This window comes from Nycticebus coucang, chromosome 9 (assembly GCF_027406575.1).
Source record: "Nycticebus coucang isolate mNycCou1 chromosome 9, mNycCou1.pri, whole genome shotgun sequence".
Classification (NCBI taxonomy): Eukaryota; Metazoa; Chordata; class Mammalia; order Primates; family Lorisidae; genus Nycticebus; species Nycticebus coucang.
Genome location: NC_069788.1, coordinates 124,787,152 through 124,811,992, shown reverse-complemented (window position 1 = coordinate 124,811,992; position 24,841 = coordinate 124,787,152). Strand labels below are relative to the sequence as shown.

Sequence of the window (24,841 nt, the reverse complement as noted above, 5' to 3'; positions counted from 1 at the left end):
ACTAGAGCTTCAAAGAAAATGAAATACCTAGGAATATACCTAACAAAAGAGGTGAAGGATCTCTATAAAGACAATTATGAAACCCTAAGAAAGGAAATAGCAGAGGATATTAACAAATGGAAGAACATACCATGCTCATGGCTAGAAAGAATAAACATTATTAAAATGCCTATACTTCCCAAAGCAATCTACAGATTCAATGCCATCCCTATTAAAATACCAACATTGTACTTTCAAGACTTCTAAAAAATGATTCTTCATTTTGTGTGGAACCAGAAAAAACCCTGTATAGCTAAGGCAGTTCTTACTAATAAAAACAAAGCTGGGGCATCAGTATACCAGATTTTAGGCCATAGTGGTCAAGACAGAATGGTACTGGCACAAAAATAGAAATACAGACATTTGGAATTGAATAGAAAACCAGGAAATTAAACTAATATCTTACAACCACCTAATCTTCGATAAACCAAACAAGAACACACACTAAGGGAAAGACTCCCTATGCAATAAATGGTGCTGGGAGAACTGGATATCCACATGTAAAAATCTCAAACTGGACCCACACCTTTCTCCACTCACAAAAATTGATTTAAGATGGATAAAGGACTTAAATTTAAGGCATGAAATGATAAAAATCCTCACAGAAAGCATAGGAAAAACACTGGACGATATCAGGGTGGGGAAAGACTTTATGAAGACAACTTCCGTAGCAACTGCAACAACAAAAATAAACAAATAGGATCTAATTAAACTGAAAAGCTTCGGTACAGCTAAGGAGACAACCACCAAAGCATATAGACAACCTACACATTGGGAAAGGATATTTGCATATTTTGAAGCAGACAAAAGCTTAATAACTAGGACCTATAGAGAACTCAAAAAATGAACAACAACAACAACAAAATATATATATGTATCTCCAAAGAAGATGAAAGGAAAGGTAAATAATGATAAGCAACAAATGGGGAGAAAGTAGGCAGTTCAGCAAGAAGTGAACTTCAATAGCTCTAAGCAAGAAGCTAGGAGGCACTCTGATTAGAAGATAAGCAAATAATTGCATGCAAAGCAGATCAAGTGTCACATAGTTTCATAACTGGCCTAAGACAACTAAATCATGAAATTACCAAATATAAAGAAACCCCCAAATTTTCCAACTTCACTCTATTCAGCAGGCTCTCCTGCAACCTCTCCTTTCCCCCCCCCTCCTGGCCCATCATCGTCCCTTCCCACCCCCACCCCCACCCCACTCCCAGCAAGCACCAGACCAAGGAACACAATTGTTTGTCATGCCTCCTCATTCAGGTGTCCAGGAAGCCACGCACGCTGTTAGATAACTGAGGATTCTGCAGCTTATCCAGGGAGTCCCCTCTGCCCAGCTGTCCCTGCAATTCTGAAAATCCCTCCAGTTCCCTGCCTGCTGGACCAGTTTAATCACAAGTCTCTCCTTTCCACTGCCTCCCCACATGTTCACCAACTTTGCCAGTAGGAAAGAAGTGAAGGCAGGCTGTGAACAGGCACCTGAGAAACAAACACACCAATAAACAGGAGAAATAATTGTTACAGCAAGAACTGAGTTTTCCATGACCACACTACTGGGCTTCAAGCAGGCTGAACGAGGGAACGGCACACCACTACCCTGAAGGACGCTAAGAACAACTGGCTCGCTGTACCACTTAGTTACACCACAAATCAATCACTGGCTAAAACAGAATAAATGCTAAGATGAGCTTAGTGGATCAAATCTTAAAATTTTAATATTCCATCATTATTCACACATCGCTAACAGTAAGACCTGACTTTGTCCTAAGTGTGCCAAAAGGGATATTTTACTTTAGAACATAATCAACACGTTTCAGTTTCTGTAAGACAAAACCAACTACAGAACAACCTCTGTGTTGAGTTGTTTAAAAAGTTGCAGGGGATTCTAAAGAGGAAATGCTCAGATCCTGCAGCTGCCTCTGCTAATGCCATAGGACTGTTTGTCCAGGTGGGTGGTGCTGTCAGAACCTATGGGAAAAGGCTCTGTTTTGAGATGCAGAGGTTTTTGCTAAACACCTGTACAATTTACCTGTTCATGAAAAATGACTAAAGAAAAACTGCCATTTCGTGGGGAGAGCAACTGTCTGAGTGCTAAAATGCTCTGACAAGCACCTAAACACACGCAGGTGTCAGTGGAGACCCAGGTACGTGCAGGCTGTAGGTGCAGAGGCGGCAGCTGCCCAGCCACAGGGCTGCCAAAGGGAAGTGCACATCCTAGGGCCTCCCGTCACTCCACAGGTAGAGACACTGGACAGGAAACCACAGCTCACAGTGGGTGAGCTCACTGCCCCCACCTCAAATTGAAATATCTAAAATCAAATAACATTTCTATGAGAATGGTCCAAGCATCACTCTTTCTGAACTCCTCTGCAAAGGTGAATCTGTTGTCAGCTCCCTAAAGTACATCAGTAACGTAAATAAACTCAGAAGAGTTAAAAACCTTAAATCCATCAAGCTCAAATTCGGTTGCACACACAACATGCTTGTTGAATGATGACAGACTCAGAGTCCCACACATGAACCTGTGGGGTCCTTTCTCATGCACTAATTACACTGCTCAACACTCAGAAAGGGGGCATGTGAACAGAACCACCTTCTGCTTTGCTCTTCTGTACAAGCATGAGCCTGGCCTCTAGCAAAAGAATCAAAACTAAGACGTTCAGATCAGCAACATTCTGGAGGTGACAAGGAACCAAGGTCAGGGCACGCTAAATAGAAGCTGGAAAAAGTCTGCTGTCCTGGCAACGGAATGTGACCTGATGACCCACTAAGCTTCATACAGCTTAAGGCTTCATTCTTTTCCTCCACTTTTACCCTAGAGCAGAGCAATTACATGTTCCTGCATCCAAAAAGCTCTTTTTATGTCTGTTACCCATTCTAGTGACTGAAAAGGTGACTCACACTTCACATGGGAACACTACCTCACGATGCACACTCTCCACAGTCTCGCTTTCCTAAAGACCAAACATTACCATAACACAAAGAACCCTTTCTGAAAGAGGTTCAGCCCTCACCTTTGACCCTTGCCTGTGAACTCAAGGTTCAGTCACCTCATGCCTAGTAAGTAACAAAAACAAGTTTCTACTGGGCAGATAGATGGAAACTCACCCAGGCAAAACCTGTCCAGGCAAAGTAAGACTAGACACCCACAGGCACGACGGTCACCACTATCCAGCGGGCAGGGAAGTGTAAGCCCAGACACCTGCCCAGCACGACGGTCACCACTATCCAGCGGGCAGGGAAGTGTAAGCCCAGACACTCGCCAGGCACAACGGTCACCGCTATCCAATGGGCAGGGAAGTCTGGAGTGGCTCTGCAACGGGAGCTGGAGACAGACTAATGCTGCACTGGGAGGGTATATCTACCTAAGATGCCTAGAAGTTCCCAAAGACAAACTGCCAGAGTCTACCTAGAAAGGAATGATCTCAGAGTGCACACCTACGAGGGGGCGGAAGAAAGACACACAGTCGACTTCAGAGAAAGGCCACTGGCAGGAATCCCACATGAACTGTCTTTATGTACATCAATCAAAGCTCTTAGAACCCAGTGAACTACACTAATAAATTACATCAGAGGCTGTAACAATTACCAAGGTCAGAGGACTGAAGTAGTGAATTATTATTTTTATTCTTATTTAAACAAAAGGCATCCCTCTAACTGAACAGCTCTGGAGAATGCTATATGGCCCAGGACATCTCCAGCTTTGCTTTCTGTCCCAATTCTCCTCAGCTGAAACCCTGACATATCTCATTTTCAACAGCCCAATGCATTACATGCAAGTACTAGTTTAAAAGATTAAAAACATAATCCAGCAGTGAGCAGTGATGTTTCTAAATTAATATATGCTCCAAAGATGCACCAAGTGGGCATGTTTATTTTGTTACCACACCATCTAAATCTAGAGCCTCTGGGCGTGACCAGGGACACCCTGGGCCCTGACACTTCAGCATATCTCCTTGGAGATGCTGAAAAAGGTCAAGTGTGCAGAATCTGAGTGCACAGTGGACCGTGCACCGGCAGAAAACCCTGCCATATAGTCGGCCCTTATGAAGAGCTAAATTTCCTTTATCGCTTAATTTTTCTTTTTAGTTATAGGAATAAAATATCTGAAGAGGATTTTCAGAGAATCCCCCTGGGTCCCAGTTTTCCACTTCTTTTAAATGCACACTGTTATTTAATGGTCTCTAATGCCCAGAAGAAGCAATGAGGCAAGCCTCGCCCATCGAAGAAAAGACACAAGTGGACTCCATATGTTGGATTTCAAAAATAAGAACCATAAAGTACAATCTTTGTAAACAGCCATGTACAGAGATTTCTGCTTAGTCATCAGTCAACCTAAGACTCTAATGACCCCCAAGGCATGGCACTGCTGAAGCCCCGTGAGGTCTTTACTGTACAAAGCCCAGGCTTTAAGTACACAGGTGAACTTCGCAGGAAGCAGAATATGCGACACCTTATACTTCTTTTTTTACGCTCACTTATTTTGGGACCAGAAGGAACAAAAGCTTCAGATTTTGAAATATATCCTATCAGAAAAATAATAATGTTTTCAATTTAATAACAGTCACCATGTGTTGCTAATGCATTTATAACAGAAAGCTAAAAATGTCAGCGTCTAGAGAAATCTCACTTTAGAGAGATTTTCAGTAATAAATTGACTCATCAAGCACCAACAATCATCCCCAACCCTCTGGGCCACTATCCTTGAGCATCATTTCTCATTTTGAAAAAATATCGGTACCTTCTGAATCATTTTTTATTGAGTACATGCATCCAATTATATACCAGAAAGAAAATCTACAAGGCAAACAATACTTGTCCAGACTTTCTCCATAAGACAGCATCTTTTCATAATCCAATCAAAGCTAAATGAACAAATTTATTAAGCCAATTCACAAACCACAGTTCACAAACCACGTGAGCACGCGAGCTCACAGTCCCAGATCTGCGTCTGAGGGCCCCACACGCGGAACACAACCCTGGGTGCAGGACACACCCAGAGGAGGACTGGATTCTGATCATCTGCAGCACCACATTGCTCTCCAGTGTGTATGTAGAACTGTTTTAATACCAGCACATTTCCCTTTTTATATGTTATAAATGCCACAAACAACCTGAATTTTATAAAGTTCATTACCTATTATGGTCCCTACAAGAACTGAAGTGGGAATGGAGACAGGATGATTACTGACTTGACAAGTCTACAAACTCCGCGCTCTGACATGCCCTCCTTCCCAGCCCTCTCCACTAAACTACCCTGCTCACCATCACGGCCACATGGGATCTCCCCTCCCCACAAAAAAAAAAAAGCTCTCCCCATCATGCAGCCCCATAAAACCCTGTACTTCTTGGCAGCCCCTGGCCAGTTCTAACCTGTTGAAAGCCCTCTGTCCCAGTGACTGCAGGCTCCGTGAAGGCAGGGCCACTCTGCACTGCCCCTGCACTCCCAGTGCTGACTAGCTGACAACACTCCAACCTGACTCCAACTTCACCTCCTTTACCACACTTCTACCTCCAGCCAAATCCCCTGAAGTTCAAAAGTCTCCATTCCTGCTCTGTAAAACTAGTTACCCTTCCACAGTCTGCTTTCTGCCAGCCTCCCAGCCTGCATGAGCTGCCCACCTTCACCCTGGAGGGGAGAAGCAAGCTGGGGAGCCACTCGGGCGGCCTTCCTGTTAGGCTCTGCCACTGACCAGGGCAGAGAGCTGGGACCAGTCAGTCACTAAGCTGGAGGCCCACAGCCCAAATAATAAATGGAATTCCTGGGACTGTGATGTTAACAACAGAACCTGGCACAGGGCACCCAGGGCAGCAGCTCTCCAGCCTCCCTGGGCTGGACACCTCTGGGACATCGCCTTGTGTGGGTTCCACAGCCCTAATCCTCTAACATGTCTGTCTAATGTGAAGTCTTCACTGTCAAACAGCAACAATGACAGCATCACCCAATACAAACTGAGAATTTAATATTAGTGCATTATGTCTAGAAAGGGCTTAATTTCTAGACATACAGTGGACCCCATTTTTAAATACATATGTGCAGAATATATATGCAATAAAATTCACACAGACATTATTCATATAAGTGGTATCCCCAAAGTCTGAGTGTAATTTTAAGCTTGAAAAACTATACAAATATAAAAGCTACACTTACAAAACACATCATTTATACAAATATAAAAGCTACACTTACAAAACACATCATTTGATAGCTCATTTACATTTTTTTCACTTGGCTGCAAATTTTGCACGCAAAAATTTTGATTTTACATTTTTCAGACCCTCTCATTAGAAATGAAAAAATGCTAAAATCCCCTAAACAGAATTTAAGAAAATGTCAGAAGTTACCTTTACGTTAGCTACTAGAAGAACCTTCTTTTTTTTTTTTTTAATGGTGATATGCTTGATTTGGAAGCAATAACTAGTAGAATCTATGCCATAGCTCCCCCCTACCCTGAGCACTGTGGAGGCACAGGGCAGCAATGGCTGCTCTCACACTGTCTCTCTCTGTGGACACCTGGAAAGGACACTGGCTTGCTCCACACTGCACCACCCAAGAACAGTCTTCTGCCTCTGCTTGCTTGCCACTGCGTGAGGGGCAGGTGTGAAGTATTTCAGGAACGATGCTCTCTTCTTACTGCCAACAGTCACAGGTAAAACCAATCTAAGTGAGCATTCCTGTCCATCCACTAACCTTTCAGCTGCAGTGGGGGCACCTCCTCAGGTCCATCCATCACCCTGCACCTGCAGGATGCTGGCTCAGATCACTTCCTCCTTGAATCTCCACTAGCTCTATTACTCCCCCATCAGATGACCATTCAAAGCTTGAAATCCTACGTCATGAATCAACTGTCCTGGGGAAAGCTGCTCCCATTCAGTCCACTAGAAGCAAGACTCTCAGTAAGCTGGGCTACGCGTCAATGGCCTGCTCCCAGTGAATTTCAGGGGTTAATACTGATTATGAAGATTAAGGAATGTAAAGAAACCTGCAGAAGACTTACATAAGATGAAGTTATTCCAAAAATATTTTTGTTAGCTAAGACTTTCAAACCATACTGTTTGGGATAATTCATCCAAAAGGCTAAAACCGTGCCCATCAGAGTAATTGATATTCTAAAAAGAAAAAATAATCTACAAAAACGCAATGAATTCCTATCTGTCTTGTCAGGATTCCATTCTGAATTCCATCCAAGAGTGTATTCTAACAAAGTGCCCAAGTCTGACACGCTTTCCCACCCCAGTTCTCTGCGTCTGGGGTGAGAGCACACTCCTTGTCTATGTTCCTTTGGCAGCAAAGGCTTTTCCTCAAAGTTATCAACCAATCAATCAATGGCTCCAGAAAAACCTAACTGCACCACATCCCCAAGTTCTGATCATAATCAGTGTGTCCCATACTGGGGGGGGGGGGGGGGCAGGAAGCATGCAGTGTGGGAGCACAGAAGTCCTTTGAGGCCCCGAGTGAGGACTAACAGCTGCTGTGTACCCACAGTCCCAAGAAGCCAGACACAACTGCCTGCTTTAGCTGGATTCTGTTAAACCAGTACTAATTAGAATGGAAGTGCAAAGATTGAAATAATGATTTCTTATCCTAAGAACAGATTCCACATGAGCAGAGAAGCAGGGAATAAGCAGCAGTAAGCGTTTGAGAGTGGACGGCTGGAAGGAAAACCTCAACCAAAAATGACCCGCAATGGCCTTGAACCTGCTGCCGAAAATGCCCCTGATGCATATTTATTAGGTCTGTTACCCAAGAGTTGGCATGCTACAGTGTTTCCCACCATCATTAGCAGGCATTAATGACCACAGCCTTTCAACGCCACCCTGGCGCACGGCAATGCCGCAGAGCAGCTGGCGGGCCCAGCACAGATGGCCCGCTTCCCTCCAAGCCGGGCTTTCCGCAGGTGACAACCCTTGAGCTCATTCACTCAAGAAGCTCTGTGAATGCCCACTGAGCACCCACCAGGGCGGGGAGTCCCTGATGGAGCATGGAGGGAAGGTCCATCTTTGAACTCTGGTGGAGCGCTACCACCACACTGGGTGCGGGCTAGCAGCAAGGGTACTGAACTGTGTTTGTGTCTAGGGATGTTAAATAGCTGTCTTTATCTTTGTCTTGTTTACACCTCTGTTTTCTCTTGGGTAAACTGCTTATGTCCTAGGATTGCCCCCTTAACTCAGAATTCTTTTCCTGTGAGAGCAGAACCCACTCAAGGTGGCTTAGACAGAAAAAAGCAAATAAAAAAGTGAAAAAGGTAGAGGCTCTTCAAGGACACAGGGTTGTTTTCTCACACAAGCTTTTCCTGATTGTCCTGTCTCGAAGGGCCCCCACCACCTCACCCCCTCCACACAATCACTCTCTTCCCCCTTATTCGGCTTTGTTTTCCCCCACAGCACTCTCTGAAATTCCAGTTACTTATCTACCTGCTTGCTGGCCAGTCTCTCCCACAGAAAGGTTGAGCCCCAAGTGGGGCGGCAGGTATATCCAGGGCAGGAGCAGCGCTGGTCCTCAGCCAATACTTCCTGAGTCACATGCAACTGGGGCTCAAGAGGAACAGGAGCCAGGAATTGGGAGCAAAGAGCTGCCCTCTGGCTCACGCCCCACTCTGCTGTGGTGGCTCCAGCCTCAGTTTCTCCTTCCATCTCCACTCCCATCTCATACCTGAAAACCTGCAAGTCCCCTGTGCCATTTGGATAAAGCCCAAAACACTCCCAATAACATAAAGCCTAACCTCAGCACTCACATTTCATATAACGGTTCTTTTGTATCCATACGGAGCTTTTCGGTCTCTCAAAGGAGCCGTGCACGCCCATCTCCAGGGCTTAGTATACACTGCACTCTCTCCCCAGGACATTCTTCCCCTGCCACATCAGTCCTGGCACAGGGTGCCCACCCTGGCAGCCTCCTCATATGTGGACGAGGGTGCAAGCTCTGTTGCAGCAGGCCCATGTCGGTCTCGTTCACCTGAGCTTCCTCAGAGCAGCCCACAGCTCCTGACACGAGGGAGGTGCTCAAACATTTGGGGATAAATGAGCTGTGTATTCATAATAGTTGTTCACTGTGGCAAGAATAAGACAGCAATTCACAAGGGGTAGAGACAAGTCTGCCCTATCCTAGCTGTATTCCCCATGCCTGAAAGAACAGCCTTCAAATAAATATTTGCTGAATAAATAAATGCCTGGTTTGTCTGACAAAACTCCACCCCTTTCTCTCCCACTTGAGAAAAATTATCAGAATGCAAGTGGGTGAAAAATGGCGTGATGCACGGGGCATTCCTGAGTCACCTGAAAGAACCACACTTTATTACTTGTGATCACTGGCCACACACCTCAAGACTCATCACCACAAGTGAGGTGGCTAAGTGGGTGGTGGAAAACAGATGATTTAGACAAAGCTAAAAAATATGAAGCACTTTCTAGTCCTAGTATTTAATTTTCCAGGAGATGAAGGTAATAATAAACTCAGTAAGAACAAATAACTGAATTATTCTAACTTTTCCTTTTCTTTTTATGAAATAGACTTCTACATTACCCCAGGAGAAACCTTTAATTAAACTGAAAAGGTGTTAGAAATTCCTTTTCACAGTTATTTTTCTCACATACAAATGAGGCCCACCAAGTTGCTGCTGTCAGAGCCAAAAGCCCCACAACTGACTTCAGGAGGCCACACAGCAACCCACCAGGCAGACAGAAAACCAGCAAACCAGCACTCCCAGGTAACTCTCTGGTCTCTCTCAAATATAGTAACTGTTATTTTTTTGTTTTGTTCTTTTGTATGTAAACATTTTATCTTTGAACAAAATGATGAAATTGCTAAAACCTGAACCCAGCTCATTTTATTTTTGCGTATACAAAGCATCCCTAAATACTAATAGCATGATGAAATACATCCACAAATAAAAAGTATTAATAAAGGTTTCAAGTCTTGGTGTGTTTAAGAGTGAAACAAATAAATCTCAGAAAGCCAGTCTAGAAACCACAAAACAACACAGCCAGCCACATACATACTCCAAACAAGGCTAAAGTTAGTAAAGGAAAATATAGCAACCCAAAGCCAGCACCACTGTAGCCCTTAGTAGCCTCCAGAATTAGACACTCCAACTACACAGCAGACCTGAGTTTTTTAAGAACACCCACCTGTGGCATGACAGCAAAGATGGTATTTTCTAAAATTTAAAAAAAGTTCAAAGACCTTTTAGTCTACAAAAGATACCAGTGTTTGATGTCTTTGGATCCAAATTAGAGGAGAGAATAAGAAAAAGAAAAGTGGCTGAGTGCTGGTAACTCAGTAGTTAGGGCGCTGGCCACATGCTCTGGGGGTGGTGGGCTCGAACCCAGCCCAGGCTCGCTAAACAAAAACATAAAGAAAGAAAGAACTGGGTGTGCGGCAGGCGCCTGTAATCCCAGCTACTAGGGAGACTGAGGCAGGACAATCACTTGAGCCCAAGAGTTTGAGGTTGCTGTGAACTATGACACCATAGTACTCTCCCAAGGGTGACAAAGAAAGACCCTGTCTCAATTAAAAAAAAAAAAAAGGAAAAATCAGTGTCAGTGTATTTTAAGGTTTCTTATTACTATCAAAGGGAGAGGCAGTCAAGGCAAAATACCAAGGTTACAACCACAACAACAAAAGAAATAATACAAAAATTGGGATCCACTTTTTTAAAATAATAAAGACCATAAACTTTTCAATCAACAGTACTATTTGTCTTCCGCAATAGAATGTGCGTAAAAAGGCTGGTACTAACCTTCATTTGTAGAGCTTAATTAGTTGCCACTAAGATACTTCATTTTTCAGTCTTATTTATCAACCCTATTTGTAGAGATTGTTAACCTGGTTTTGACACCACAAATCCCTTTGGCAGTCTGGCGAAGCCTACTGACCCCTTCTCAGACAAAAGTTTTTGAACAGATAAAATGAAATACAAAGGATTACAAGTGGAATCAGTTATACTCAATTATCAAAACACATACTCTTGTATTAATACATTAAACGGCAAATCTAGCTAGCAGGTCTTTGTGTTGGCTGCACACATAATTGACTGCAAAGTTAAATTTCAGTTTGATTATCATGAAAATAAAGGGGTATTTCCACATCCAAGTACTAGAACTTCCCAATGGCCCCTAGGTTTAGACCCCTGCTTGAGAGAGGCAATAAAAATAGATTTTGTGAAGCCGCAAAGGAAAAATAAAGCCTTGCAAAATGCATTAACCATTCAACTGTGAGGTGAGAGAAACAGAGTAAGCAACATCTTTCTAAAAATCATGATCAGCCCTTAGTCAGCAAAAGGGCCACACATTTCAAACTGAATCCAGAAAGGGTGCTTCTAGGAACTGACAGCACAGATGGAACCTGCCCTAATGTGGGGACACAGTAACCCAGTGACCCAGCACATCCCAGGTCAGCTATTATCTTGAACCCATTTCCTTTCTTCCAAGAGCCTCAGGTTCTTCATGGAAAAAATACAAGGGCTGGACACATACCAGGACTTCTTAGGCCCCGAACAGTCCTAAATTCCACCATCGCATTATTTCCTCCATTTACTGGTTATTTTAGCCTGATTACCTTAATTTCAAAATAAGAAACGCAATAACCTCTCTTAAACTGGGAAGAGAAAGTTTTACACTCAATTTGAATACCCTTGGGTACAACCCAGCAGCAAAGGGTCAGATCTCTGTATGTGAGTGTGTGTGTGCGTGTGTGTATACCATTACAACATTAAACATTACAACATTAGAAGTCCGTTTTGTGCTTGTCTACTCCATAAAAAGCAATCACACATTGATCTAGTCTGCTATAAAGACACAGGATGTTCAGTTCTTGTTTGAATTTTAGCATCATCACTTTAAGAATACACAATATCAACAAATGTCAGGGTACATAGGATATGCTACTCAACTATACATTTTCCACATTTGTGCAAAAATGAGAATTACAGAGCACAGACAGGAATATAGACATCAGCTCTTCAGTTCTGCTCGCCAGGATTTCCCAATAAGTAATGTTTTGCTAAGAAATTCAAAAAAGCCAAAAAACACAGTCCACACATTTTTTAAAAGTTATATCTTAGAATCAAAAGCTTCCATCAACATGAAACACTGGACATTTTTTGACCTCAGGAATAATTTCATCAATAGGAATATCTACTAGAAATTTTCTATTTAAATATTTATGTCCCAGAGAATGAGGCATGCAAAGTTGGTATTTTTATTTGAATGTTATTTTTTAAGAGGGAACGCAGTGTCTCAAGTCTTAAGGATCTCTATAAAAACCCACCTACCCACCATTTCACCTGCACTCTCCATATGATCAATACCGCTAAGAATTCAGAAACCTACCTTCAAAAAAAAAAAGAGAGTCTATAATCCACGTATTCAAAAACCAGACTAGCATCCTCTACTCACATTTCACTTCCTCGGAGTGAACCTCCCTGACCTCCTGGATCAGTGGTTCATGACCCACAGGAACTGTATTAAAGGGTTGCAGCATTAGGAAGATTGAGAACCACTGTCCTAGCTGAAGAAAGCAATACCCACCTAAAGTAGTCACTCTAGGTTTAACAACTTCTGTTTAGAACTTGGCAACACCTGAAGTTACCATTTATTTTTCATTTGTTTACACATTTCTGTTTATGCATGCCGCTCCACCCAGAAATGAAGTGCTCTCTCCTGATCCCCAGCGCCTAAACAGTGCTGCACATAGTAGGTGAACAAATAACTACTGAGCGTCTGGCTTAAAATATTAGGTAAGTGCCAAGTGTGTCATTCGCAAGGGCAGAGCACATGCTAACTGGCCGTGTGTTCCCATAGCCTCCTGAGAAGGAAGCCCCAAACTAGGACAAGGCAGGGTACAACCCCTTCCAGCTCTGAACACAAAACCTCCGCAGGCCCAGTCACACACTGGTTTTCTGAAACATCTCAACAATGATTTCCTGAAAAGGAAGTAATGAGATAAAATCCTGGCATAAGTTACAGCTGAGTGTCAAGTTCACAGTGTTAAACATACTCTGAAGCCAGCCACACAAACAAGACCAAACTCCACAAATTAGGTTGGGCCAAAGCTACTTAAGACAGACTAAATAAACTGTGGCTTTTTTCCTGTCATTCCTCCCTCTTTCCAGAGAACTCTGACATTGTGTTTTAAGTGTAATTAAGATGCAGGCAGAGCCAAAGGCTGCAAAACAAGTGAGGCGATTTCCAATACTATCCCACTTCACACACTGACAACAAGGTGAGGACTAGGAAACTTCGGGTGAGACTGTGCCTAGAAGCTTCTCCCATAACTCCATAACATTATTTTTAAGTCGGCACTTACTTCAAGGTACTCAGTTATCAAAACACGTTCTGCCAAGTTCCCCGAGTCCTTACGTATTCCACTCCTCAAGTGCTAAGCCCACCGATCAGCACCAGCGAGGTTCTAAGTCTTTTAACAGGAGAGGACAAAAGCGCGGGTTCCCGGGAGTGACAGAAAAAAATAATCCTACTTCCACACTAAACCCAAGCTGCTCCCTCCCCCAGTTTCCAGCACTTTCCCCCTCCCCCTCACTGCCCACTTCACCCTCTAATCCCGGGAAGCCTCTCCCCCGGCTTATTAGGGGTAAACAATAGAAATGTCACAGGAAAACTCAGGAAGTAGATGAAGTCTCTAATTGCTGCCGTTTAACGATTGCGGATAATTACTATCTTCAAATGTGGTTTTCGCCAGCGGAGAGGGAGCCGAGGCGGGCAAAGCTGGCGAGCTCCCCGGGCCTGGGAGGGCATCTGCGCGGCCGGGCACCGGGGGACTCAGGGATGCGGCCCGCGCCGGGCGTCAGGCCCAGCGAGCGCGCCGGTCCCTCCCCTCCAGGACACCCCGGGCGGGGGACGCTGAGGGCCGGCCGGCCAGCCAGCCCGGGTCACAGACAGTTCACTGCCTTCCGGCTGCGGCAGCGGTCAGCGCAGCCCACAGTTCCCGCGGCCTGCGGCGGCCCGACCCCACAGCGCCGCGCGTGGAGTTCTGGGCCCCGGGCCGCGGTCTGCGGAGGTCAGGGGGCGCCTGGACTCCGCCAGTCTTTTAGCTGCAAGAAGCCACCTCGAGAGGCAACCGGCTCGGCGGCGCCTCTCTCCAGGTCCCTGCCCGCCCTCCCGAGCTGAGGCGCCGGCCGGACGTGGCGCGGGAAGTCGAGCCCCTGCCCCCGCGGTGCGGCGCGTACCGGGTGCCCGAGCGCTGCGCCCTAGGGTCACCCAGGTCCCCGCCGCCACTTCCTCCCCTGAGTCCTCCGCACAGACAAGACAGCACAGTCCGGCGCCCGCCGCAGCGCCCCGCGCGCGCGCTAATGGGGACAACAACCCCGCCGGCCGTGTCCCGGCCCTCCCGCCGCCCCATGCGCCGGAGGTCCCCGGAGCGCGCCTGGGCCGCCTCACCGGCCCGGCTCAGGGATGCGGTCGCCCGCCACCTTCCCGCTCCCCGGGCCCGGGACCCAGGCACTCACCCCAGCACCACCAGCTCTCCGTATTTGACCGGCTCCTTATTGAGGGCGCAGGGCTCCTCCTGGCTGGGGGAAAACATGGAGCCCCGCTCGGCCGCCGCCGCCACCTCCGCCGCGATCCCCGCCGAATCCGCGCCGCCGCTACAATCCCATCCCGAGAAGGGGGTAAGCGCGCCGGGGAAGGGCACGGCGGCGAAGGGGGCGCGGGGCGGCCAGTCCCGCGGCTGCTCCGTCGTGACTGCGCGGCTGCCCGCCTGGCTCCCGGAGCTCCGCGCGCCGCGGTCGCCCCGAGCCAGACCCGGCAACAAATAGGACCGGGCAGCAGAAGGACCTGCCTGCGCCGAGCCCAGTCGCCACTGCCTTTGCCGCCGCGGCCGCCGGAGCCCCGCGGGAGGGAGGAGGGAGGGAACTAACGAGGCAGGGGCGGAGGCAGCGAGGAGGGAGGGGCGGGCGCGCGGGCAGGTGGGAGCCGCCCCGCCCCCCGCGGAGAGCACGGCCCACCCTCCTCCAGCGCGGCGCCCCCTCCCCTGACCTCCGAGCTGCGGGCGGCTACTCTAGGGGGCCCCCCGGGCCGGGCGGCTGATCTGCCTGGTGTTATGTAAACATAGAGTAAAAGGGAGAGGAAGTTCTTAAAGGAGCAGTTCTATTTTTTTTCTTGCTTCCTTCCCCAAACTTAGAGCGCGGTGTCTTCAGCCCTGGCCAGGGAGTTCTCTGGCGGTTGGAAGACTGCGCAGGAAATTCCGGAAGCCTACGGCCAAGATCGCCAAGTGTGGCTACCTTTCCCGGGTTTGGTTTAATGGAAATAACTTCCTCGCTGTGAGTGAGAGCTGTCAGTGGGTCCTGGGACCAGTCTAGAGGTGTCGACAGGCAACTGATGCCTCCTCGACCACAACTAATTCCTTCAAAGCTGGAAGGTGTCTGGAAAAGTGCAGAGCGTAGCTAGCTGGTGCAGGAGCAGAGGGAGTGCTGGCGCTTGGAGCACTCCGCCCCGACACGGTATTGCTACTGGGGTTTGTCACCAGCAGAGTTTCACGTGGCTTTTGAGAAATGTTTTTTAAAGTTGTTTTTTAATCCATATGGTATCCGCTTTCCCAGTGCTTTCTTTCAACCCCCAGGGAATTTAAGAGGAAACTACCTGGGCGGATTTTTTTAGTGAGTAGAAGTGTTTCCTTATTTTCAGTTCACTGTGTTTGCTTTTTATATATTTTGAAATAGTTACTACTCTGACTTTAAAATATCGTAGACCATAATAGTTTTACTGACTACTGGTTTTCATTGTACAGCATTTTATTGTTTTAACACTTATTAAGCGCTCATAACATGCTACAAACTCTACATTATTATTGCCGGTCACTGCCTGTAAAAACTTAAATATTTAAAGAAGTAAATACTGCAAAAGGCACCTATGTATAAATAGAGACTGGTGGGCTATGACCCAAAGGGCTGGAAAGCAAATGATTGCATCTGCAGCCTTCCCTCCCGCTGTGTGGCATTCTCTGGTTATTGTCCTACTGACATGATGCTTCATAATTTTACTTCAAAGTAACTGATTCTTTTTTTTTAATTAAGGCTTTAGAAATAAATTATTCTGAAGTAACTAAAGCCACACCATTGGTAAGCCAAAAATAAATTTTATCAACAGTTCATTTATTTCAGCTGATTGTAGAAATTCTGTATTTCAACTGATACAGCTATTCTGCATACATTGAATTTTTTTATTTTTCATATAACAAAATCTGGTAATAGTTTTAACCAACAATCCATCACTAAGGGGTTGAATTCATTCTCTTCACAAGTGTGGGTGTGCATTTTTTTCTGAATTTCTGCTTGATTTATGTTCTCTTCATCTGCTAGATGCCCTTAACACGCAGATGTGTGACTGTGAGAGAGCCATCAGAATCGTGCTGCGTGGTGCAGTGCTCCCTTGGTACAGTTCCTGGCTCACCCTGTCTTCTCTAAGCCTATTCTTTTGCTTTCTGCTCTCTGGGCTACAATTACCTCCTTCCTCCTCTCTCACATGCTGTGCTTTTGTGCATTGCATTACACTGTTCTGGCTCCATTTGCTCCTTGCTGTGCTCTGCATCTGCTCTTAGGAAGATGGAAACAAATATTTATTAACCTCCCACTAAGTTCCAAACACTAGGTGAGAGTTTCTCCTGAGATAGCCCAATCTTCCACACCCCTCCATTCCAGCTATGGCCTATGGCCCCACTCCCACCCCCCCATCCCGGACTTGGGAGGCGGGAGGGGAGGGGGAGGTGGGTGGAGGAATCTCTCTGTACTCCCCCAGCACGGCTTTGAGGCTTTGAGTGTGTTCATAGGTGCTTAGTCCGATCTGGCTTTATCAGAGTCGCTTACAGGACTTGCTTTGAATGAGTTTTTGTGTCAGTGAAGGCTTTTTATGCTGGGTAGCTCAAGGCTAGTAGATCAGTTCTGTGCTTCACTCTGAGCACTAAAAGCTTCTGGTAAGAGCAATTCCATTGATCAGAGTCAGGAATAATACAGGGCCCGGCCTGGATATCCACCTGAGCAAACGGGCTGTGTGGGGACTGTGGCACGTTGGTAGCCCTGTGCCATGTAAAGGGGTATCTGCTACTCTTCTCTAGCTGATTGTTGCCATGTGACGATGACAACAAATTCTCGCTACACTTAGTTTTTTTTAAGCCTCAAATCCTGATTATGCCAAATCTCCTGATTTTAACTGTTGGCAACTCATTCAAGCTTTCTAGTTTTCTTTAATACAGTGTGAGCCTATGAAAACCATGTCTGTTTTCTAGACTGTGCCCAAAGTCCCCAAATTTGCTTTCTCTGATTTCAAGGTGGAAAAAAATGTGAATAAAAGGTAAAAAGAGCACTTCTTGAATAGAATCAAATGGGGAGGCTGGTGCAGGGTAAACTTAATTGTCTCTGAGAGTCAGTGGTATGTGGCCCTAAAGATGCCAACCTGATCCTTTCCCTGCCTGGACTCCCACCATCCCTAGCTAATAGTAAGAGTCTGATTGTAGCATGGATTTATTTTCTCTTGAATGTAATTGTTTTACTTAGTAGCTCCAGGCTGGTGGGACAGTCTGGCTATGCCATCTGCCAACTCACTGAAAGCCAGGGTGGGTCTGACTGCCACCGTTGCCAGGGCAGGGCAGAACCACCCTTCCCCTCCCTCTATGACCTTCCGTTTATCCCCCCACCACACTCTCCAGAGGAGGATGAACCCCCATAGCATGAACCCCCATAGCATGAATTCCACAGAGACCATAGGTTTACTATACAAGTAAATAATGTAAGGTTTTCTATTGATTTCTCCCCCCGTTGTATCTGCCACTTTTATGTTATAATCAAAAGATTTAGTGAAAAAGTTTATATTTGTTTTAACCTTACCTTAAATAAAATCAGTCAAATACCTTCCAGTATTTCTAGAGGAGTCTAATTCTGAGTGACTCAACATTCTATACATGTGTATGTTCAAAGGGTAAAGAGCAAATAGACACTTTCGAAAACCATACGTTTGAACAGACTTATCAGTCAGTACACAATATATCTTTTTCATGGAACCTTAGATTATGTTTAACTTTTAAAACATATCTTTTTGTTGTTTGTCTTCTAAATGACAGAGTAATATGAGTTCTTTGGAAAACATGGGAAAAATATTTTTTTAAAATCTTGTCTTACAGTGTTCATAATCTCATTGCCCAAGAACAATCCCATGTATCATTTTTTGTTTATTTCCTTCCTTTTTTATTTTTAATTTTATTGACATGGTGTTGATACCATATGTAATTACCCTTTGTAAAGTTTATTATCTTGCCTTTTTATCCTTAATATATAGAGAGCAGTTTTCTCTTCTTATTACAACTTCATAAACACTTTCGTTGTTTCATCATAAGGGTCAACATTTGTCAAGCATTCCCTTCTTATGGAATAATTGGAAGATTCCTAAATTTTGATCTTATAAGTAGAAACATATTTACATTTGTTATTTTTTTCGTGAAAACGTATTTCTACAAGTAAAATTATTACATTGAAGGATACAAACATTTTTAGGACCCTCTAATGCCTATTTTCAAATTGTTTTTCAAAATGATTGTAGGCACAACCATTGTGCTATAACTAGTAGTGAGTGAGAGACTTCTCGGGGAATTCTCACCAGCATTTTAAACTTATTACTAATTTGACAGTTCAAAAATTTTTATTTGCATTTCTGTGCTTGCTATTCTGAGGTGAACTGAGTTTTTTTTATTTTGGTAAAAACACATGAGATCTACCCTTTTCAAAGATTTTTAAGTGTACCGTGCATTCTTGTAAATTATAAGCACATTGTTCTACAGCACATTTCTAGAACTTATTAATTTTGCATGACTGAATCTTTATACCAATGAAACCGCAGCTCACCATTTCTCCCTCCCCTCAGCCCCCGCAACCACCATTCTACTTTCTGCCTTGCTGAGTTTGGTTATTTTAGATACCTCTTATAAATAAAGGAATCAGGCAGTATTTGTCCTTCGTGACTAGCTTACTGTACACAGCATAATGGCGTCAAGATTTATTCACGTTTTAGTATATGAGAGGATTTCCTTCTTGTATGGCTGAATAATATTTCATTGTATGTATCAAGGTAGGAGAATTAAGTTCATGAAATTATCCTAGAAAAAATGCTACATACCTTATTACTGAAAATCACTGCAGTCACCTCTGAGGTACCCCCCTTGGCCAGCTGGTGATGGTAGTGATACTCAGCAAGGATACCATATTTTCTTTATCCATTCATTAGTTAGTGGATATTTAGACTGACAATTATAAACAATGCTGCAGTGAACAGATATGTCTTCGATATCCTGATTTCAACTACTGTGGATAAATACCTTGAAGTGGAATTGCTGGATCATATGTTAGTTCTATTTTTAATTTTTTGAGGGACTTCCATATTGTTTCCATAGCACCTTCCATCATTTTACATTACCATCAACAGTGCACAAGGGTTCCAGTGTCCCCACACCTTTGTCAACAGTTGTTATTTTCTGTTTTGTTATGTTATCATGGCCATCCTAACGGGTGTGAAGTAATATCTCGTTGTGATTTTGATTGGCATTCCCCTAATGATGAGGGACATTGAGCATCTTTTGTTATATCTGCTGGTGGTTTGTATGACTTCTTTGGTGAAGTGTTTCTTTAAGGCCTTTGCTCATTTTGTAATCAGGTTATTTGTATTCTTTCTTGTTTTGCTATAGAATTGTAGGAGAGCCTTTGATATTTTGGATGTGAACCCTTAGCACCTATATACTCTGTAAATATTTTTTTCCATCCCTCAGGTTTCCTTTTCCCTCTGTCACTCCCTTCCTTCGTTGTACAGAAGCTTTTTAGGTTTATGTAGTCCCACTTGGCAATTTTTGGTTTTGGTGCCTTTGCTTTGGGTTTCCTATCCAAAAAATCATTGCTAAGACCAATGTCATGGAGACTTTCCTCAATATTTTCTACTCAAGAGTTTTTCACTTTAAGGTCTTATCTTAATCTTTACATCTGGTATAAAATAAGTCCAGTGTCATCCTTTTGTATGTGGATATCCAGTTTTCCCAGCACCATTTGTTGAAGAGACTATTGTGTATTCTTGACACCTTTGTTGAAAATCAATTGACCATATATGAATGGGTTTGTTTCTACACTCTCCATTCTGTTCCATTGGTTTGTATGTCTATCTTTATGCCAGTACCATACTGTTTTGATTATTATACCTTTGAATATGTTTTGCGACCAGGAAGTGTAAGGCCTCCAGCTTTGTTCTACTTTGTCAAGATTGTTTTGGCTATTTGAGGTCCTTTGTGGTTTAATATGAATTTAGGATTTATTTTTTTCTATTTCCGTAAAAAATGCCTTAGAATTTTGATAAGAATTGGATTGGATTGTAGCTTTGGTTAGTATGTTAGTATGTGCATTTTAAAAACATTATGTCTTCCAATCCATGCGCATGGAATGTTTTTCATTTATTTGTGTTTCTTAATTTTCTTTAGCAAGGTTTTGTGGTTTTCAGTGTGCAGTCTTTCACCCCTTGATTGAGTGCATTCCTATTTATTCTGTTCTTTTTGATGCTGTTATAACTGAGATTTTTTTTTCTTATGGATTTCCTTTTCAGATTGTTTGCTATTAGCAGAGAGAAATGCTGACAATTTTGTCTGATGGTCTTTGTGTCCTGCAATTTAACTGAATTCATCTACTAGTGATAACAGGCTTTTGTGGAATCTTTAGGGTTTGCTATATATAAGATCATGTTACCTAAAAGCAAATAATTTTACTTCTTCCTTTCCCATTTAGATGCCTTTTATTTCTTTTTCTTGTCTAATTGCTCTCACTAAAATGTCCGTGCTGTGTTAAGTAGAAATATGGAGAGTGGGCATCCTGGCCTTATTCCTTAGAGGAAAAGCTTTAACTTTTTCACCATTGAGCATTGAGTTAGCTAGGAGTTTTACATATTGTTTTTCATGTTGTTTTCTATGTTTTGTTTATTTCTGCTCTAATTTCCTTACTATTTCCTTCCTTAGTTTGCTATTTTTTTAATTCCTCGAGGTTTACAGGCAAGTTGCTTATTTGAGATCTTTCTTCTTTCTTGATGAAGACATTTATCGCTGTGAATTTCCCTCTTAGTACTGCATTTGCCAAAATTATAAGTTTTGTTATGTTGTGTTTTCATTTTCGTTTGTCTCAAAATATTTTCAAATTTCCTTTTGATTTCTTCTTGATCAGTTGATTGTTCAAGAGCATGTTAATTTTTACATGTTTGTGAATTTTCCAATTTGCTTTTTTTTTTTCTTTTTGCAGTTTTTGGCCACCCGCCACCTCCAGCAAATGGGGCTGGCGCCCTACCCCTTTGAGCCACAGGCACCACCCCCAATTTGCTTTTTGTTATCAATTTCTAGTTCCATTCCACTGTGGTCCAAAGAGATAATTGGTACTATTTCAGTTCTTCTTAAATTTGTTAAGACTTGTTTTGTGGCATAGCATAATTTATCCTGGAGATCGTTTTGTGTGCTGTTAGAAGACCAGGTACTCTGCTGCTGTTGGGTGAGTACATTTTTAACAGCCAAATGGTTGAACTCATAGACAGTAAAATCTTAGATTTTTTTGTCAGATAAATTGCTTTTAAGCAAAGTCCACCTCACCTGGATCTGTGCAATTGAATTATTGAATCTAAGTGAAATCTTAAATATTTATTTCTATTCTATTTCCAATCTTTTATTTTCACACAATGCAATGATTTTTTTCTTATTCTTTTAAAAGAGGTTTTAACTATTTCAATGGTAAGCAATTCAAATAATACCAGAGTAAGAAAGTCTTAAATTCACTTTCATGCTGTAGCGGGTTTAAAAATAATAAAAATCATTGTTCTCAATTTCTTGTGGCTATTTCTAACACTATTCTCTATATACATGTGTATTTGTGTGAACTTTCTTTGTGTGTTTGTGTAAATCTTCTCCACGTGCATGCTGTTTGTTTGTTTAAATCTCCATGTGCGTGCATTTGTGTCACTATTCTCTGTGCGCATGTGTTTCTATAAATCTTCTCTGTGTGTGTGTGTGTAAACATGCTCCATGTGCTTGTGTAAATAACATTTATGAACACACAGAATGACAGCATGGTGCTCACTGTTCTATGGCTGGCTTTTATTGGTGTAACACGGAGACCAGGAAAAGTCTCTTCCTATGGCTGGTGCCAGATCCGAGGGAACAATGACATTTCACTTTGCGCAGAAGGCACAGCAAGTGCCAATGCCCCAAGGTGGGGATGAGCCTGGCATCACCCAGAGCAGAGAAGCTCATGTTCCTGCATAAGCAGGGCGTGGGATGGGAAAGTCGGGGAAGTAGTGAGGCCAGACTGTACCTGGCCACGATTATAATGGGAAGATGTGATTTGGTTATTTTTGACATTAGAAATCCCTGGAGAGTTGGATATAGATGTTGAAACAATAAAACATAAAATTACCTAACAGTTTTACCTACATAGATGTCGCTAAAATGTTTTGCTGGAATCGAAGTGCACACTTAGAAGCTACATAATAAATGATTCTTAATAAGGGAATTAATCTTTACATTTTTAGCCAAAGGCGGGGATTACTACAAACAAGGTAATGAATTTTTGACAAAGAGATAGTCTTGAGTGAGGGTGCCCCTGCTGTCATTCCCCAGTGGGACAGGGACCCAAGGAAATAGGTCAACCTGAGGCAGAAGAAAGGCATCCTAATAGGGTGAAGGTCTGACTGGGGAGCCAGAGACTTCAGTTCCTCACTTCATCTTCTTATGCCTGCCTTAGCTCTCCCATCTGTGAAATAGGAATGATAATTTCTGCCCATGCATCTCATAGGATTTCTACAAAAACCAAATGAGACAGCGTGTGTTATAGTAACTTGTATACTGCAAAGTATTAATACATGTATAGTATTATTATTTTTAATAAAGCCACAGGAAGAATAGTGTGTGAGGGAGGATGTGGAAATATTAAATAGTATAACAGTAAATATGTGTTGAAAGCTTCCTGGTTTCTCATGAGTATCCCAGCAATAAGTCATCAATGTGATAAATACATATTTGGTATCTACGTGTATTATGCTGGAGGCACAGAGAGGGGTACTTGTAGAGCAAGTGACACAGCTGCAAACGAGACAGCAGGAAAACCCAGGTCCCCGAATCAGGGAGAGTGCAGAGCCATTCAATGGGGAGGGGACTCTGGCTGGCATAGCCATGCAATCAATAGCTTTCTCACCAGTCATGAAACGTCTCAGTTATGGCAACCAGAACCTCATAATTGAAATAAGAAATAAACCTAAATGAGAATGCTTCCTAAACTGCTATACAGTAGGATACTGATGGGGAATACTACAAAATCAGCTATGTCCAGAAGCTAGAGCTAAAACTCTGATCTGTTGCAGCCGTCTTCAACTAGCCTGTGAACGTCCATTGTCAATTATTCTGGATGCACTCATTTAATTCTTACATTTTCATAATCTTTTAAATCCAGTCATTATTATTGCATATGTGAAGTGACTAGATGTGTTCAAGCTGCAAAACGAACGCACAAAGTAGAGCCAACCTAATCTCCATTGCCATGCACTGGTCTCATAAAACAGGTTGATCTGTGATCACAGCTCAGTTTTTTATGTATGCTGGTATAAAATTGGTGCTGTTTCTTCCCTAATCATCTGATGGAATGGAATTTAATAGAATTTGCTGATGCAACTGATGGAATTATCTTTTGGAGAAGTTTTGTTTTTTTGTTTTTTGCAGTTTTTGGCCAGGGCTGGGTTTGAACCCACCACCTCTGGCATATAGGGCCGGTGCCTACCCCTTTGAGCCACAGGCGCCGCCATGGAGAAGATTTTTGACAACAGATTTAATGTTTTTTGTTTGATACAGAACTACTCAGCTTTTCTATTTCTTCTCGTGTCGATTTTTTAATTGTTCATTATTAAATTTGTTGACATATTATTCATAATATTCTCCTAGTACCCTCTTAATGTCTAGAGGGTTTGCAGTGATAACCCCCTTTCATTTTTTTTTCTTTTTTTTATTGTTGGGGATTCATTGAGGGTACAATAAGCCAGTTACACTGATTGCAATTGTTAGGTAAAGTCCCTCTTGCAATCATGTCTTGCCCCCATAAAGTGTGACACACACCAAGGCCCCACCCCCTCCCTCCATCCCTCTTTCTGCTTCCCCCCCCATAACCTTAATTGCCATTAATTGTCCTCATATCAAAATTGAGTACATAGGATTCATGCTTCTCCATTCTTGTGATGCTTTACTAAGAATAATGTCTTCCACTTCCATCCAGGTTAATACGAAGGATGTAAAGTCTCCATTTTTTTAATGGCTGAATAGTATTCCATATACCACAGCTTGTTAATCCATTCCTGGGTTGGTGGGCATTTAGGCTGTTTCCACATTTTGGCGATTGTATGAGGCTTCCCTCCCTCTTTCTTTAATTTTACTCTGATCTTTTCAATGAACTGAACTTTTCGCTTTATTTTCTCTACTGTCTCATGGTTTTCCACGTCAACGTCAGTGACTTCTACTCTTTCCTGCACTAAGTCTTTCCTTCTACTTACTTTGTATTTACTTTGTTCTTCTACTTTTTTTTTTTCTAGTATTGTAGTGCTGAACATTTGGGCACTGATTTTATACCATTTTTTCTAATATAAGCATTTAAAGATACAAGTTTTTCTCAAGGCATTGAACCATACCACCTGAATTATGATATATTTTTGTTGTCATTCAGCTTAAAATATTTTCTAATTTCTTTGTGATTTTGCCTTTAAGCCATGAACTATTTAGAAATTGTTTTTTATTTTTCAAGTATTTGGGTGT

At 43.1% G+C, this 24,841-nt stretch overlaps 1 protein-coding gene across 2 annotated transcripts in view; it reads right to left on the bottom strand.

Annotated features, from left to right (window-relative positions):
• PELI2 (pellino E3 ubiquitin protein ligase family member 2) overlaps positions 1–14,777 on the bottom strand; it is a 231,254-nt gene extending 216,477 nt beyond the window's left edge. The window contains exon 1 of one of the 2 annotated variants that reach the window (XM_053602954.1): positions 14,502–14,777. In XM_053602954.1, coding sequence (XP_053458929.1) covers positions 14,502–14,578 — 77 coding nt within the window. In that variant the 5' untranslated portion in view covers positions 14,579–14,777. The remainder of the gene's footprint in view (positions 1–14,501) is intronic. The other variant, XM_053602953.1, reaches the window with a different exon arrangement.
• Positions 14,778–24,841: the final 10,064 nt, after the last annotated feature.